This window comes from Pogona vitticeps, chromosome 7, assembly GCF_051106095.1.
Source record: "Pogona vitticeps strain Pit_001003342236 chromosome 7, PviZW2.1, whole genome shotgun sequence".
Lineage (NCBI taxonomy): Eukaryota > Metazoa > Chordata > Lepidosauria > Squamata > Agamidae > Pogona > Pogona vitticeps.
Window position 1 is genome coordinate 822,096 of NC_135789.1, and position 16,861 is coordinate 838,956.

Genomic DNA, 16,861 nt, shown 5'->3' on the forward strand with positions numbered 1-16,861 from the left:
ATGCCTAGATTTCCTCCTCCCCCCTCCTCCCTTTGTTATAACCACTGCCCTAGGAGGTAGGTCAGTCTGAGCAGACTGAGCAGAGAGGTTTGTGGCTGAACTGGGGACAAAAGGGAGCTTGAACCCGGATTTCTCAGGGTGCAGCCCAAGACTTGCAAATGCAGCTGACAGGTGAGAACCAGCAGGTAAGGCAGCTCCCTAGGCGTAGGGCAGAGCCTCTGGCTCTACAGCTTTGCCTGCTTGAAAGACCAAGGGCGGGCTCTCCCCCCCCCCATCAAGAGGGCTTGATGCCCCCCCTTGTCCTGAGATCAACAGCCCTAAAGACCCCTGGGTTTCTTTCTTTCCTGGAAATCTGTGGGTTTTGCTCCTCTGAGCTGACCCCCCTTGTTTAATCTCCCAAGGAAAACCAGAAGAGTTGGTCTGGCCACTCCTGGAGTCACATTTTCTAGACACCCCCCACACACACAGAACAGCCCCTGGTGCAGGCTAAGGGCGGGTGGGGGAATTGGCCCAAACCAGCCCTTCTGTGAAGGAAACCGTATTCTGTGGGGATGGCAAAATCGTCTCATCAGCCAGAGAAAAGACTCCATTAGGAGACCACCTTTGTAAACCTGGAGTGAGGAGGGCTGCTTCGGGATTTCACCCAATTCCTTGCACTTTGGCTTCACTCCGGGCTGTCCTCCTCTTCCTGCCCCCCCCCCAGCCCTGAATCCTCCTTATCTCTTGTCAGCCTTTTTCCTTAAGAGGAAAGGCTTGTGACAGCCTCTCTCGGGAGAGAGCAAGCGCAGAGTCCCTCAGCTGCTCCTGCCAAAACACCACCTCTCTCCCCCCCACCACCCCCACCCCCACCCCCACCCGGCTGCCAGCTCTAATTGCACGGCTCTTTCTCGGGGGATTCCTCCCTGGCCCCCTCCCTCCGGGTGCCAATTAAGCTGCCAGAATGTTGCCAACTCCAGGGCCCGTTCCAATTAGACATGTTGACGACTCATCAGGCCTTAACGCCAGGCATTCCCTCGTTGGTCATCATAGGTACAAATGAGCTACGGGCACTGAAACTAATGAGACAAGGGCACCTGTGGGGCCACGGAAACATGGGCACGTGGATCCACTCAGATGGGGAGGGTCCACCTGTCGCAGGCGAGGGAGGCAAGATCCGTCACAAGGGGCCCTTGGCACACGCTGGCTCTTTCCTCCTTATGGTTAATGACACTTGCTCATTCTCTCTGAAGCCTAGACATGTTTTTTAAAATTATTACTATATTGGTTTGTTGCTGTTTTGTGTGTGTGTTTTTTTTATATGATTCATAAGTCCGTTCCACGTCTCAGTGCTGCTACGGATGGTTGCATGTTTCTGTGAAAGCGTTCAATGGCTTGGAGGCATGTCGTTTTCCATTTGTTGATGAACGTGCAGCCCACAAATCTTAGAAAAACATTTTTAAAGGAGTTTTCTAAATATTCTAAAATGCCAAAATCTGGCTGGGAGGTTCTGGCCATTGCAATCCAACAAGGCCCTTTTTTTCCAGGCTTTGGATGTCACCCAGTTTCACATTTGCAGCAGACAGAACAAACCACGAGGAAGAGGACTATCAATGGTGCTGGCCTGGATTTCTTGGAGCTGCAGTCCAAAGCACCTCTTGAGGACCCAAGTCTAGGAGCCACTGACTGAGCCAGTGAGTCTGGATCTTGCTACGGGATGGCTTTGCAACCAACATTGAAGAAGCAGAAGAGAAAAGAAAGCCGAAAGCAGCCAAAGAGGGCGATGGAAGCTTCTCAGCACCCAGGAATATGGCAGTGCGCAAGGGGGAGGGAGGGAGGGAGGGGGGGAAGTGAATAAAGGGCACTTACTCTGCAAGTAAAAGACCCCTACTTTGTCAGAGTCGGACAAAGGAATGTAGAGAACCATTTCGTACCCACGAGGCAGTCGTTCAGGGCCCTGGGTTCTCAAGATCATGCGGGACATGTCCTCCAGGTCTGTGGGGTTACAAAGCAGAGGAGAAGAGAAGGTGAGAGGCCCGTCAGGGGACTTGGGACTCAAGAGCCTCCTGCCTCGTCCTCCCTCCCTCCCTCCACCCCACCTTTCCCCCTTCCAGAGATGCAGGGCCACCCCTGCCACGTTGGTGGGAACTCCAGACCCAATCTGGGAAGCTCTCCCAACTCTGCTCGTGAGACGGGCCTCACCCTTACCTTCCTTGCTGAACACTTTGTCGTCCTGGCAGTCTTCCATGCCGATGAAGGGGTTCTCCCTGTCGCAGTTCACCAGCAGGATGGCGCCGTGGCCCTCTGGACCCCAGGTCCACGTCGCCTGGAATGGCAACCGCCTGCACTGAGCACTGAGGGATCAGTACACACACTGAGATTTTCAATCAAGGGGGGACGGGGGCACCCAGGGTCTCTCCAGATGTCCAGATGACTACAATCCCCATCAGCCTTGACCAGCATGGAAAACAGGGAGGGTAACCCCTGGAGAGCCTCATGCCATCCATCCGGTCTTGCCATTTCTGTCTCACTGAAACTTGGGCCATGAAAGGAACTTTGTTGGACTAAGGGGTTCAAAATGAGTGGCTTCAGCCTGCCTTGGTTGGCCCATAAGCCCAGACAATTCATTTGGGACCCTTGGATTGAGACGGGCAGCTTTTCCCCACAAGTTTGAAGAGGGCTTCCCTGTTCCGGGAGAAGCAAGCAGAGAGGCCTCTTTCTTGACCCACTGCCTTTTTGTAAACAATTTCACAAATAGTAGTTTAAAAACGGCATTGCTTCCTCCACCGTGTGGCTTTCTGGAAAACCCCATCTCAGTGTTTGAATCGGTCCATCGAATGGGTTAGATCCACCCAGAAAAGGTTTCCCTAAGGCAGAGAGATTCACCATCACCGGTGGGATCTTCCAAGACCAAACCCTGTGTGTTGTCCCTCGAAGCCAGATTCGAGGGAAAGCCTCCTCCTTTTCACTCCGTAGGGCAGGAGTGAAAAGTCCTACATGGGTCAGGTGGGGCCACGTTAGAAAAGGTTTCCTGCTGGTGGGGGGACTGGAGCCAAGGGCTCAGCAAGGGGGCTGGGAGGAACTCCGTGGAGCAGGTCAGGGGAGGCCAATGGACAGAGCGTCCCCGGAGTGCTTCTGAGGAAGGGACGGCTCTTCGTTTCAATGCCTTGCCGGTTTCAAGGCACTAAATCCAGGCGCCCTGGCCTGACTTCCCACCTTCCAGCTGGTTTGGAAGAAAGCTGTGTCCCTTCCTTAGGGACAGAGATTCAGGGGAAACCATCGCCCCCTCCATTCAGGGCCCAAAATGTATTGGCCTGATGCTCCACACACCATGTGTTGGATTTAAGTGGAGGCCAATGGGGGAGCAGTCTCTTGCACACGTGTCCAGACATGTTACTGGGTTGGCTTCTTGTTGTGAAAAGTCTGAATTGTCCTCAGCTGTTCAAGGAAACAAAGGCCATTTCAAAAGGACGAAGGAGGAGAAAGTTTATGAAATGGGATACAAACATGGCAGGCTGCTTCATAACACCTTGCTGCAGTTTAAGAGAATGGCGTCCACTTCCCCCCCCCCCATAAAAAAAGTTACCTTGTTGGGGTTGTTCTTCTCCACCACCCCATCACGGTCGGCGTCGACATCCAGTGAAATGGCTGAAAACATAAACAGAGTCAGTAAGCCCGTCCCTGCCATTGGGCTGGAGGCGTCCGCAGAGCACAAAAGCCTATACTGTTCAAGGGGTTTGTGACCGCCAGTTACAGGGCCCACGAAAGGAGAGGTTATACAAGGATCTATAGGTAACAATCTAACACGGTGTGAAGGAGTGCCATGATTTGGACTCCTGTCCAATTAATTCTGCATCCACCTGACTGCAGATAAGCGGTGTCCAGAAAAGCTCAGAGGGAGCCCACCCCCCAGCACTGTCTCAGTCAAGGAGCCGCTGAAGACCACGAGAGAAAGCAGGTAAGAAAAAGCACATTTTTATCAAGAGGCCCGTGAGACACAGATTTAGGAGGCTGGTAAGCCCTTCCCTTCCCCCTCCTAGCAAGACACAACTATCCAGTTTTCCAGGAGCATTGTTGGGGGGTGGGGGGGGCTGTTATCTTGTGAGACAAGCTCAACACTGCTGGGAAGCTGCCTGGGTGACGGGTGCAGCGACGCACACACACAGCTGTGGCTACTTTGGCAGGGCACACAGACAGAGCAAAGTCACAAGGCACACAGCTGGGGCCAAAGGAGCAGGACCTGTAGACAACGCAACCCCCCCCCCAACCATCCCATTTATAGAAATGGAAGGAGCAAAACTAACCCCTAGATAAAGCCCCCTTGGTGTTGCTGGTTGGCTCTCTGGGGGGCCCGCAGATGGGAGAGGCAAAGAGGATTTCTCCGTCTCACACCCAGATGCCCGAGACAGAGAAGGAGCATCTCTTGTTACCCTCAAGAGGCAAACACACTCAAGAGATCTTGCCCGGAGAAGCTAGAATAATTTGCCACATAAAACCAAGACAGGAGAGCCCTCCGCTTCTGGTCAAGCCTGGGGAGAAAGAGGAGCCTCTCGCTTACCGACGCCAGTCAAGAACACGCCAGCTTGGTCAATGGGATGGCTTTCGCTCTCCCCATAATAGGCAACCATCACCTGGGGAGGGAAAGACATAAAAAAAAGGGGACAGTCTCAACTTCCGCCTCTTTCTCTGCTGGGAAGAAAACGGTCCCTTCCCGGCCTAGTCGGGAAGAAAGCAGGCTGAGGGTCTCCCTTACTTTGTTGTCGTTGGCCTCGGTGCTGGGTCGGGTCATCTGGATCCGGAGGATCGTCTTGGGGTCCAGCGGCCATCGCTTCCCGCCGTTGGCAGGCGCCGGCTCCGTTTGGTCACAAGTCACCACTTCGACCTCGACGTCATCCGAATGCTTGACGCTGAACGTCACGGCCTCAGCGGGAGCTGCCCTGTAAGAGGGCGAAGGGTGGGGAGGTCCATGAGAAGCCCATCCGTCTCCAAAGAAGCAGGCGCTCGAGGGCTGCTCCCTGAGCCACATGGATCACCTACTCCCCTATTATCACTCCTAGGAGGACAGTGGCTGGCCTTCCAGATGTTTTGGGGCCCCCGAGACTGGCTGTGCCCCACCTGGGGCTCCCGTGAGCTGCCATACAAAAACACCAGGAAGGATGCCAGTGGCCCACCCTTGCTTTTAACCAAACAGAAAGGGAGGGTTGTCTCTTCTCTGCGTCTTAAAAGATTAACCTGACTGAGTCACCATTCTCTTCTGCTCCTCTCAAACTGACCTGCTTCTCAGGACGGACTGTTATTCTGGGAAGAGGAAACTCATCTACCCTGCCTGGACTGGACAAAAACCCACAGAGGAATGAAGAATTCTCTTCTGCGCCTTCACTTCCTTGGATGACGACTTTCCATCTCAGCCCTCTGAGCCGTCCTGGGCCTTCACACAAACTTTTTCAGAAACTGAGAGCCAAGCGACCAAAGCCAGAACCTCACCTAACGGGCATGCAAATTACAGCCTGAATGCAAGCTTGATTTTTAAAAAACATGATCTCCAGTGAATGCAAATATTATTGTAGGCATCCCAATTACTGCACCCCCCCCCCACATCTCCAGTGTTGGCTTGTGAGCTGTGTCGCCTTCAAGGTCAGGGGGAGGTAACTCGAGTTTCTTCCTCTTTTGGCTCTTTGGAGGCCGTCCGGCCTGCCCACCTCACCCGTTTTGGAGTCATTGCATAACGGATCTGGCTTCCCGCATCTATTTTTAAGAGCCCTGTCAACCAGAACCCCTCTGACAGGGGCAGCTGGGCCACAGCGTTTGTAGCAGACCCTCTCCCGACCCGCATCGGGATGGAGCGGACAGAGCCGACAGTGGCTGTCTGTATGGGGTAGTGTAGCCCTTGAGAGTCTCGGAGTAGAAGTCATGAGACCCGAGTTCAGATCTCGACTCTGGCAAGGGACTCACTGGGCAATCCACAAGCCTGTTCTAACTGTGAGCTTCAACGAAGGAGAGCACGGGGTTTCCGTTTAAGGGAGCAAACTAAGCCCTGCACATAAGACTAAGTAGGGTAAGGGCCACTTGGAAATTGACCATTTCATGAGGGAAATGGATTCTACCCTTCTTTTCCTAGTCAGTTTCGTGACCGTTTTTTCCTACCTAGAGGTCGGAAGGAAGAAAATTCAGCCAAAAGAGAAGCTCCTTAAATTGTCCTTCCCCTCCCCCGCCCAGGGCCCAGGCAAGTTTTTCCAGCCCTGCTTAAAAAACAAAGGAAACAATGGGCGCGCGCCTGACCAGCCAGAAGCTTGTGCCAGTTTCCCTGGCATGAACGGACCCTGCATAAACAGCTCATTTAGCCTCCAAACAAAGGACAATCATGTGCAAACGAGCCTCTGCAGTGACAGGCTGGGTTTACAGGGGATTACTGTCCTCTCTCGTGATGGATGACCCTTTCGAAGCACAACTGGCCCATAGAGGTGGACCATGCCCCACCTTCTCTACAGCCTGGGGAACTGAAGGATACAAAGCCAGGGCTAGGCTTCTTGGCGAGCAAAGCGGAGCCGTGTGGCTCTGAGCATGGGCAGACGGCCTCCTGATGCTCATCAATAGGTAATGCTTGGCACCGTCCGCAATGCTACTGGCTGACTGGCTAAGGATTCTGGGACTTACAGCCAAAAATAACATTTCCAAGTCCTTAACCCAGTTTCATTATCAGGCTCCTTGGGCCTTGTAATGTGTTATCTGAGCACGTGCAAAAGGCTTTTCTCATTCCATGCAGTACTGAGTACCCGATGCCACAAACACTCAGTGGGGATAGAAGGGGATCATGGGAGACTGACGATAACAAAAGGCGACCCTGGATCATGGGAATTCACCCTAAAATGGCATTCCTTGAGCATGTGCAGAGTGCTTTCCCCTCATTTACCACATAGTCATTGCTGGTTAGTTGGGTTGGAGGTAGTAAGCCACCCAAGTGGTTCCCAAAATCTGGCAACACCTGTGTTGTGTCACGGAAATGCCACTGAGCAACCACACAAAACTGCTAAAATGCAGCCAAGCCCCTTAAAGAAACTTGGGATTTTTTTTAAAAAAAAAGGTATTTGGGATTCCTGGAAATGCACAAGAGGCAGCCCTGGAAACAGCCGCATTCTGCCTGTGAAGAAAGGGCTTCTCGTGGCTCTCCTCACTACAGCCAGGGGATGACAAGTCACCTAGTCCATCTCTCACACCCGGCGCATGGAGCTATGTCCAAGAAGCCCCTTGGCCGGGCAAGAATTTAAGGATCAAGATTTCAGCTCTCTTGGCTCTGGCGTGGCTCGGAGGAACAGCTGACCTCAAACCAGCTGCTTGGGGCAGACTGGAGGAAGGGAAGGAGGAGGAGAGGCCACTGACCCAAAGAGAGAGAGAGAGAGAAAAGAGGAAAGCAAGTCTCAAGTGGGTCCCGAGAAAGAAAGGCAGACAGAACGAAAGGCCGGCTAGCGATGCACCTGACTTCTTCCCTTGGTCATTCTGTGATGGCTGAGGTCCAGAACCGAAGAGCCGTGGGGCTGAAGTCTCTCCCCTGGTCACCCAGACAGACAGGTGCTCCCCGTCATGTGGACCCAGACAAGGTCCCTGCCTTTCAGAGCGGACTGACTATGCCACACATGCAAGGCGGGGGATGAGAGTCACCTACAAGGCCAGCCCACGATGAGTCTGAAATGGTCCTGCTGAAGCCACCTGCCCCACCTCACCCCACCCCAAAAGCTTAGCACCTCACCGAGGTAACCCTGGGTTGCTTTACTGAGCAGCAGGCTCAATCAGCGAGGTGGCTGGGCATTTTTAGATGGGGTTTCTGCAGACCGAAGCAGACATGAAAAGAGAGAGAGAGAGAGATCGGAACAACAACGAAAAAGGCCAAGAATCACTGTATCAGCTCCTCTCTTCTTCAGGATTATACAAACTGGCTTTCTTTGTTTGGTGACCCATCTTTAGGACTTCAGTGTGGAATTTCTTTGAAATCCAGTTTCACAAACACAGAAAGACCTGCCGGCTCAGTCCCTCTCTCCGCAACACAAAGCAGTGGTCATACTAACCAGCTAACCACCGGCTCTCGCTAGCTAACCTCCGCTGCTGGCTTTGGTCTTAAGAGCAGCGGCCGGCCTGTTTTCTGACTCTGAGGTCTTAGGAAGCCGACCATGTTCCACAAGAGCTTTCATTAAAATAAGTTTCACGAAGAAACTTGCATGAGTGCAAATGGACCTCATGTTCCTTAAAATAGAGCAGTTCATCTTTAAGGTGCCACAATGTCTTTTCTTGTCTTGTTTTTTTTTGTGTGTGTGTGTGTGTGTTTCTTGTTGAAAAGGTTGCACAGCCTGACATAGGACAACTTCGAAAAGAATACTGTGTAACTCCAAAACCCCTGCACGCTAAACATTTTTGGCTACACAGAAAAGCAACGACACACGGATTTTCTGACAGGACAACCAACAGAGAGGCCTTCAAAATGAAAGAAATTTCATTGCGCATAAAGTGCCATGAGGACCCCTGACTAAGTGGGGTGCAGTCACATAATTATTTCCCCTTGTCTTTGAGGTGGAGATGAGGGTCTGACAGGATCCCTCTGCTCAGAGTTGGAGGACATGGACTATGGTTATGAATATTTGAAACAGAACAAAAAAGTCCCCCCCTCCTGTAGTGAAATTCAGATGCAATCCATACGCAAGAACAGGGAACACTGGATGTGGGTTCTCCCCAAGCCCTGAATATTGGGCACAAAGAGAGCTGCTCCCTCCAGGGAAAAAGGTATGTGTGGGGTGGGTGGATGGGGGTGTACAAAAGGAGAGAGGGTGCCACAGCCAGATCTAGGAGGCTGTGAGGTGGGGGGCCAAATCCAGGGCCAAGCGTTTGGTAGGGAGGGGTACTGGAAAGCAAAAGAAGGGGGTTGTTGAGGGGAAGGGAAGCCAGAGAGGTTAGGCTTTGACTATGAGAAATTTGAGGGGTCTGTGCATTGGGGTTCAGTTTTGTGATGGGTTCTGTCCAGCTGCCTTGACCTAAGGCCAGCAGGTGCATGTATGTGTGTGTAGGTCTGAGCACTGTGTCCACACCTGAGAGATCCCTGTTGGGGAGAAGGTGTGACAAGAAAGGGGGATCGCCTGAGGATCAGGAGAGGGTGCTTGCTGGAGGAGGGGGAGTGCAAAAGGGGATCCTGCTCGAGCCCAAGATACAAGAACAGGGGAGCGTTGGAGGAGGCCAATTGACCGGGGTGGGAGGCGGAAGAGAAAATATCCTTTTCAAAGGATGCTGTTTGGATGGCGAAGGGAACTCAAGAGAAAGTTGTGTTGGGGGGGGGCGGGGAGGCTGTAGCGAATCATCCAGAACCAGGAGAGTTCTGAAAGGTTCTGGTTGTGGGGGTGGGGGCTGTGACGAAAGGCAAAAAAAGAGGGGGCGCGCAAGAGATCAAGGGAGCGAGGGGGGCCCGGTAGCTCAGGTGCAGCAAGGCTGGGAGAGGTCCCCTCACCTTAGGGAGGGAGCGGAGGAGGAGGCTCCTTCTAAGATGCTAAAGCCGGGGAGGGGGGCGTCCTGCGGGGTGGGGATGGGGGTGGGCGGGCTGCCGAAAGTTCTGCTGGCGAAGGGGACGGAGACGCTCGCTGCGCAAAATGCAACAAGACAAAAAGCGGGGCCGGGGCGGCGGGTGCCGTCGGGGCTAGGAGCCTCACCCGTAGACGTCGGTGGAGAGCTGGGTGCCCACCACGCACACGGCCTCGATCCGGTTCCCGAACTGCAGCCGGAGGGTCCGGTCCCGCAGCATCTCGCCGGCGGCGGCGGCGGCGGAGGAGGAGGAGGAGCGGCCCCGGGGCAAGGCAACCTCCGTCCCCTGGCGCACCCCTGGCGTCTCTCTCTCTCTCCCTCTGGCCGCCGCTGGTCCCGCAGGTGGCCGCTCGCTCGCTCCCTGCCCCGCAGCGCCCTCCCGCAAAAGTCGGCCCGGGCCCCGCCCCCGGGCCCCCAGTGGCCCCCGGCACTGTCAATCAAGGCCAGGGATTTCACTCCCGCACATACACACTTTTTTCCCCCGTCGCCCCGGGTGGGGCCAGCGAAAGAGCCCCGGGCCGTATTTTTAGGCAAGGAACACGATGCCGCCGGGCGGAGGCCGGCGAGGCGCGCCCGGGCCGGCGAATGGGCGCTTCCTTCCCTCCAGAGTCCTGCCGAAGGCTAGGGTGCCTCTGAGCGGGTGCAGAGTGCGCTGCCGTTTTTAGGAGGGCGAGCAGGGGGACCGCTGGGGACCATCCAGCCAAAGCAGAGGGCATTTACACACACACACACACACACACACACACACACACACACACACAGAGCCCCCCCCCCCGCTAAATCGAGCGAGAAAACTCTTTGGAAAGGGGTCTTGGCCGAGGCGAGGGTACCGCCCCCTCTGGAAACTGATGGATGCCCCCCCCCCGTCGAGTGAGGGGACCGGGCCAGTTGACTTCACTTTACCCGCTGGTGGTACTTCCACACACCCCGCCCCGTGGACGTACTGGCCCCTTCCCAATTAAACCGGTTTGCAAATAGAGGCCGAGGCCGTGGACAAGGGACGCCTTCCCAGCCGGGCGCGCCTGGACCCCCCACCCCGACCCCCCGCCCGGCCAGCCCCCAAGGGAGGGCCAGGAGTCAGAGGGAGGCCGCCGCCCCTCGGCCTGCAAGGGCGAGCAATGGGTCAGGCGGGGAGAGCCAGGCTGGGGGACCGGCAGCCCCCTTGCCGGGCGCAGAGTTACGGACCCATCGGGCGCAACCTTCCCGGGCCACCAGCGAGCCACGGAGAGCCGCCGTGCCAGACGAGGGGATCGCGGACGGGTTTGGGGGCCCGGGCCCGGCCCCTCCTGCCCCCTTTGAGAAAATTAGGGTCCACCCGTGGCCAGCTTCCTCCGGCCACTTCTGTGGCCTTAAAAAAAAAAAAGAACCAGGAACGCCTCACGCCTGGCTGCTGCCTGAGCTCCCCGTCTGAAAGGTTGAGGGCGAAGGGTGTGATGCCCGCAGGGGCCAAGAGAACCCTCTGGCGCTCAGGCCCCTTGGCCCCCACCGGTCCCCGTGGCCGGCCGTAGGAGGCTGACCTGCCCTCTGCTGGATGCCAGCCTGCCTGCCTCCTCCTCGACCCGCCCTGCCCATCCGCTGGGGAAAAAAACAAGAACGACCCACCCTGTCTCCGAAGAGCTGCCCACGGGGCAGATCTGGTTGGCCGCCCCCCCCCCCGCCTGCCTGCCTGCCTGCCTGCCGCTTTCGAGGCTGCTTGCTGCCAACCTGCCGCACCTGCTCCCTCTCATCCCCTGGTTTTCGTGTTTGTGTTTGAGGGACCCCTGGGTTTCCTTGGAAGCTCGAGAGGGCTCCAGACGAGGAAGGTCAGGCAGGGCGGTGGCAGGCATCCTGGAAGGCAGCTGGCCGGGGAGGCTGCCCGCCGCCGGCCCGGAGGAGAGATCCGGAGGGCGCCCTCCGCTCCTGCAGGATGGAACCCGACCATAGGGTCCGGCCGGCGGTGCCAGGGGAAAGCAAATCTCCCGTTCCACCCCACTGAGGCGGAGGCTTGCCAGTCCCCAAGACAGCATCCTTTTCAGAAGGTGGGGGGGGGGCTTTGTGGGAAGCCGAGGAAACAACCCTTCCTTCCCCCCCCCCGTTCCCTGATGGGATGGCCCTAGAGCCGAGAGGCCTCTGGCTACAAGCCCCATCTCTCCCCCAAGTGGCCCGCGAGGGGCCTTTGGTAGCCCCTCTTGTCACCGGCGGGAGCTCTAGGACAAAGGGTTCCTGGGGACATCGGGGGGGGGCGCGAGGGTGGGAAGGAGCGCCTCAGGGAGGAAGGAGCAGAGAGAAGCTGAAGGGCGGGCGGCACGCTCTTGGAAAAACGCCCGGGTCTTTCAAATAAATACTTGGGGCCGGCCCGAGGCTCCCTTAAAATAGAACAGGCTCCTTGGGGGCCCTCCTGCCCGTCAGCCCCTCTGGCTGGGGACTCACACCCGGTGGTCTGGAAAGAGGTGGTCGCTGGGCTCATTCCGCAGAGGACTGGGGCGGGGGGGGGAAGGGGCCCGGCCGGCCAGCCCCCGGCATCCTCTGCCCTCTCCTCTCTGCTCGGGGGGGGGAACCCCTTCTTTCCACGGGACGTTTTGCCAGCTGAGTCCGGGGGAGAAAGAAGCGCTCTCCCCCCCCCCCGGTTCCATGAACACAAAGATCTACTACTAGCCTCAGGGGCCACCGAATCTTGCTGGAACGTGAGCAGTGGGACAAAGTCCAACCCCCGGCCCAAGAGCTGAGCAGCCGGGGGTGGAGGGCAGCCATTCAAGCTCCCGGGACCCTCTTCGCGCTGGTTCCCTCAGAGGCAAGGCCCCCCCCCCCGGCCTTTAAAGAGGAGGCAATGGTCACAGCGGAGGGGGGGGCGGAAATCCAAGCCATTTTGCTGCCTGAGGCAAAGCAGCAAACCGTACCCCAAAGTCAGGGCCCATGGTCACCAAAGCTGGCCAAGTTATTTTGGTGCCCGAGGCAAAAAAAAAAAACCCTGCCTCCTGTAGCTCCTTCCTTCTTGACAGTAAAAAAAGAAGCAGCTTCGGAATGGATTAAATGGATCGCCTGCTGCCCCATTCTGCCTCATGATAGGACCAGCCCGGCTGCTCCTTTTCCTGCCGACCCTGGAAAATCAACCCCCTGCACTTTCCCGAGCGCTCCACTAGATGTCGCCCCCTCACCGTGCTCCGTTGCTGGAAGCGGACGCCGTGGCTTCTCAGTTCAGGGGGAAAGAGGAGGAGGCCTATCTGGGTCAGTCCACTTCCTCCCGTGCGGTTGCAGTTGTGGCAGAAGAAGATGACCGATCATTGCAGTGCAAGCCAGGTCCCTGCAGCGGTCAGGTGGCCCTCGCCAGCAGTCCTGAAACGAGAAAGTAGTAACGGTGTGCTCCTGAGCATGGGCAGAGCACTTTCCCTTACCAGTGGCTGACGAGGGTCGCCCACACGCGGGTCCCTAGGATCGTGAGTCGGGACCTTCCAAGCTACGAAGCATTGGGCTGCTGGAAGGGAAGTTTCTTTCTGGTGTGGTAACTCCCAGAAACCTACACAAATCATTCTGGGAATTATCATCCAAACAAAACAAAACAATAAAAAAAGGAACTTCTTCTAGCTCCCAAGTCAGGATTAAACCTTATGATTTCTTTTGCAAACTTGTTAACACAGCTGTGTGGAAGAGACCCCCCCCCCCAACCCACTGCCTTTTTCTTATTCCTTAACTTAGCAATATGTCTAATTTAACAAGAGTAATAATTTTGTGACCTCTGGCATTGGAACCCCTTTGTTTTCCGCTCTTAACCAAAGCACCGTAACTCTTGGGAGTCATTTTGGCCAACTAACAGCAGCCTAAGAAAAACCCGAAGATCTGCTTCCTGAAGCTCCTGCAGGTCAGGAGAAGTCTTTATCTGTTAGTTTTTTTAAAAAGAAATCACCTGGGGGAGGGCCTTGGAGCAGAAGCACCCCTCTAAAATCCGGGGAGGGGGCGCGCGCACATGCTGACCTGTTGGAACTGAGCCCCTTTGTTTTCAGCTGTTGACCAAAGCGCCATAACTCGTGGGAGTCATTTTAGCGAACTAACAACAGCCTAAGAAAAACCGCAGAGATCTGCTCCCTGCAGCTCCTACGGGACATGAGAGGTCTTTTCACAAGTGTCTGAAAAAAGAAAACGCCCGGGGGGGGTAGCAGTTTTTTTTTGGGGGGAGACCTTTGGACCAGGAGTTCCCTTTTAAAATCCAGGGGTGGTGGTGGTGTTACATGCTGACCTGTTGAAACGGAGCCCCTTTGTTTTCAGCTGTTGACCAAAGCACCGTAACTCTTGGGAGTCATTCCAGCTGTTCAGAAAAATTAGAAAAAGGCTGCCTGGTCCTTACATAATACAGCTGCAAGAACAGCTGGTACCTTTATGAACTGATAATCAGGTCTCGCCAAGTCATTTCTGACACCTGATGACTCTTTTCAGGGTTTTCTGGGCAGAGAATATTCAAAAATGGTTTATCTTTCCTTTTTTTCTGGGGCCATTTTGGGACTGTGCAGCTTGCCCAGGGCTACAGAGGTTGCCTCCCTCTGGGATGCACAGCAGGGAATTGAACTCCCAGCCTCTGGGTCTGCAGCCACAGACTTGCCTCCCTGAGGTTTTCCAGACAGCTACTTTGGCTTCTCATGAATTAAACCCTTCTTGGGGTTGCTCCCATAATCTAGAACTCCCAGCCTATGGAGACCAGGTTGACTCTCTCTCTCTCTCGCTCTCATCTTTCCATCAACAAGCAAAAAAAAAAAAAAAAAAACCTTTTTAATGCAAGCAGAGCTGTTGGAATAAAAGCACATTTCTTGCTGAAGAGGCGCCTCCATATGATTAATAGGTAGGTAGGTCATTTCAGAAAAATTGAATTAAAACCAAAGTCACTGTCTCCTCATTTGCAAATGCTCCTCACCCTGTCCACCACCTGCTCATGAGGAAACCAGAGTTATTGCCCTAGAGGAACAAGGCAAGCCTCAGGCACTTGGTCTGTAAACTTTGGATCACACCTCTCTCATCTAGCAAAACCCTAAATTAGCAAGTTCTTTACGGAGACACCCAGAGAGACACACGAAAACAACTGGCTGCCCAACCGACCCATCCGACCGGTTTCACAATGAGACATCTGCACATACGCGCACGGATGCACACACGCGCACACACGCGCACGGCCCTCCCAGGTTCCTCCTCTCTTGTGCCTGACAAATTGGAGGATCACTTCACAATGCCTGACAGTCCCGGGAGGATGTCTGTGTGGGTGGTGCAGACAAGGCGGTGGTCCCCCTTGTGTCCCCCTTAAATCACGAGAGGGAGGAAAGCACCCGGCCTCTCCCTAAGACCGGCCTGTCTCAGAGCAAAGCTCCCGATCTAGGCGCCCAGCTTGGATATTTGTAAACCAGTGAAAGGCCATGTAAAAAGTAACAAGCAATGTGACAAGTAACAAGTTATTTTTAAACATTCATGAGTAACTACAATTACTTTCAAAGCGCGAGAGTCCGTGACCTGCATGAATAACTTCTGAAAAGCAATGTTCAGTCCAAGCCTTGGAATAGATAAAAAGAAGCTATTCTCAACTATGGAACTCCCAGCCACAAGACGTAGCAACAGTTTCCAGCATGGGCAGTTTAAAGAAAGGATCAGACCGAATGGTGGAGAGAAACTGGGCTTCATCCTGATGGCTATGCAAGAACTAGTACCAGCCTGCCTTTGAACTCCAGAATGGCTAGGGGAGGTGAGTGGAAGGATGAGGATTTGTCCTTACCTGGGACCTTTTGCTGTTATCCAAGTTCACACCTGGCAATAGAAGTGTCAGAATGAAAACGATGTTATTTCTCCAGCTCTGCCCTGCCCAATTCATTTCCTTTTCTGAACGCCAAAGGGCTGAACGGCTTCCCCAGGCTTTTATTCTTTTAATCGCTTTAACGAAACAAAAACTTAATGATTTCCATCGGAAGCAGGCGCTGAGTAATAAGGCGATGAGCATCCAGAGAGAAAACCCAGCGCTCGCTCTGAAATAAATCAGACAAGTCTGACAAATGGCCTTAATCATAATTTAATGCACAGGTTTGGCTCTGGCTCTCTGTCGCAGGTCATATATCTTGGGTTGCTGTTTTCAGTTAATTATACATTTTATAAAGGGGGGAGACAGAGAGAGAGAGAGAGAGAGAGAGACTAATAAAGTGTTAGTTTGCCAATTCTGGATGATTTTTTTTTAAAATAAATGCAACATTGGAAGAGGATTAAATGCCTTAAATCGAGTCACGCTATCTAGCCAAGATGTAACAACACTGACTGTGAGCCACCCTCTAGTCTAGGGTTTCAGAGAGGGGTCTTTTCAGGGCAGGAGCTGACACAGCTCCTGGAAATGTATTTAACGCAGTGATTTAGGAGGTCTCTGAATGGGGATCCTGAAGCTGGGGAGTTCGATTCCCCCACTGGGCCTCCTGGAGAGGGGCTGGATTTAGCTGATCCCTAGGGTCCTTTTCCAGCAAAGTAGTTCTAAAACGATAACGAAGAATATGAGCCAGCTTGTTTCTAGGGAGGTCTTGTAGATGCAGGGGAGGCGTCCCCTTTCCTTTAATGTCCAGAAGATAACTGTGTGTGTGTGTGTGTGGGGGGGTGTCATTAAAATCTCCATTAACCCAGTTGAGGGAGCATTATCCTCCACCATGGAAGCAGGTTACACACCTGAAGGAAGCAGGCTGCATGACAATCACATCCTCCTTTTCTTTTAGAAATGGATAGATCTCAAGGCAAAGCAAAAGCACCCCCTTCTCTCCACCTTTAGTGATTCTGCACCATAGCTGGCTTTCCGCTGCCTCCCTTCATTGCCTGTAATTAGCTGGCAAGGGCTTTGAAAAACCACAATCACAATTAATCATGTGGCATGATTAATTAAGAGCCTTGTGGCGCAGGGGTTATACTGCTGTACCGCAGCCAAAATTGTGCTCACGACCTGGGGTTCAATCCCGGGTAGCGGCTCAAGGTTGACTCAGCCTTCCATCCTTCTGAGGTCGGTAAAATGAGTACCCAGCTCGCTGGGGGGGGCAATGTGTAGCCTGCATCATTAACTTGTAAACCGCCCAGAGAGTGCTTGAAGCCCTATTGGGTGGTATATAAGCAGCACGCTTTGCTTTGCTTTTTTACATACAAATTAATGTGGGCAATTAGCTGGTGGAGACAATTACGCCTGCCATGGAACCACGCTGCTGCTAGGCCTGATTCAGACAAGGGCTGAGGGCGAGGATCCCCATGGATGGTTGTAGTGCTGCTGGAGGTCCTGCCCCAAACCCCATTAATAACGAAGTCTGGAAAAATGCCTGGTTTGAATTGCAATTCCCAGTTAGTCTGGCCAACCAAAAATCCC

General features: G+C 54.1%; 1 protein-coding gene across 9 annotated transcripts in view; it reads right to left on the bottom strand.

Annotated features, from left to right (window-relative positions):
- LOC110073103 (protein-arginine deiminase type-2) overlaps positions 1–16,861 on the bottom strand; it is a 38,490-nt gene that overhangs the window by 17,111 nt on the left and 4,518 nt on the right. For 2 of the 9 annotated variants that reach the window (XM_072977462.2, XM_072977458.2), the window contains 7 exons: positions 15,257–15,288; positions 12,666–12,843; positions 4,730–4,913; positions 4,535–4,607; positions 3,563–3,624; positions 2,185–2,302; positions 1,846–1,971 (listed from right to left, as the gene is read on the bottom strand). In XM_072977462.2, coding sequence (XP_072833563.2) covers positions 1,846–1,971; positions 2,185–2,302; positions 3,563–3,624; positions 4,535–4,607; positions 4,730–4,765 — 415 coding nt within the window. In that variant the 5' untranslated portion in view covers positions 4,766–4,913; positions 12,666–12,843; positions 15,257–15,288. Of the gene's footprint in view, positions 1–1,845; positions 1,972–2,184; positions 2,303–3,562; positions 3,625–4,534; positions 4,608–4,729; positions 4,914–5,249; positions 5,461–9,659; positions 10,256–12,665; positions 12,844–13,241; positions 13,339–13,411; positions 13,566–13,741; positions 13,811–15,256; positions 15,412–16,861 lie in introns of those variants that run through there. The other 7 variants (XM_072977461.2, XM_072977459.2, XM_072977465.2 and 4 more) reach the window with 7 other exon arrangements.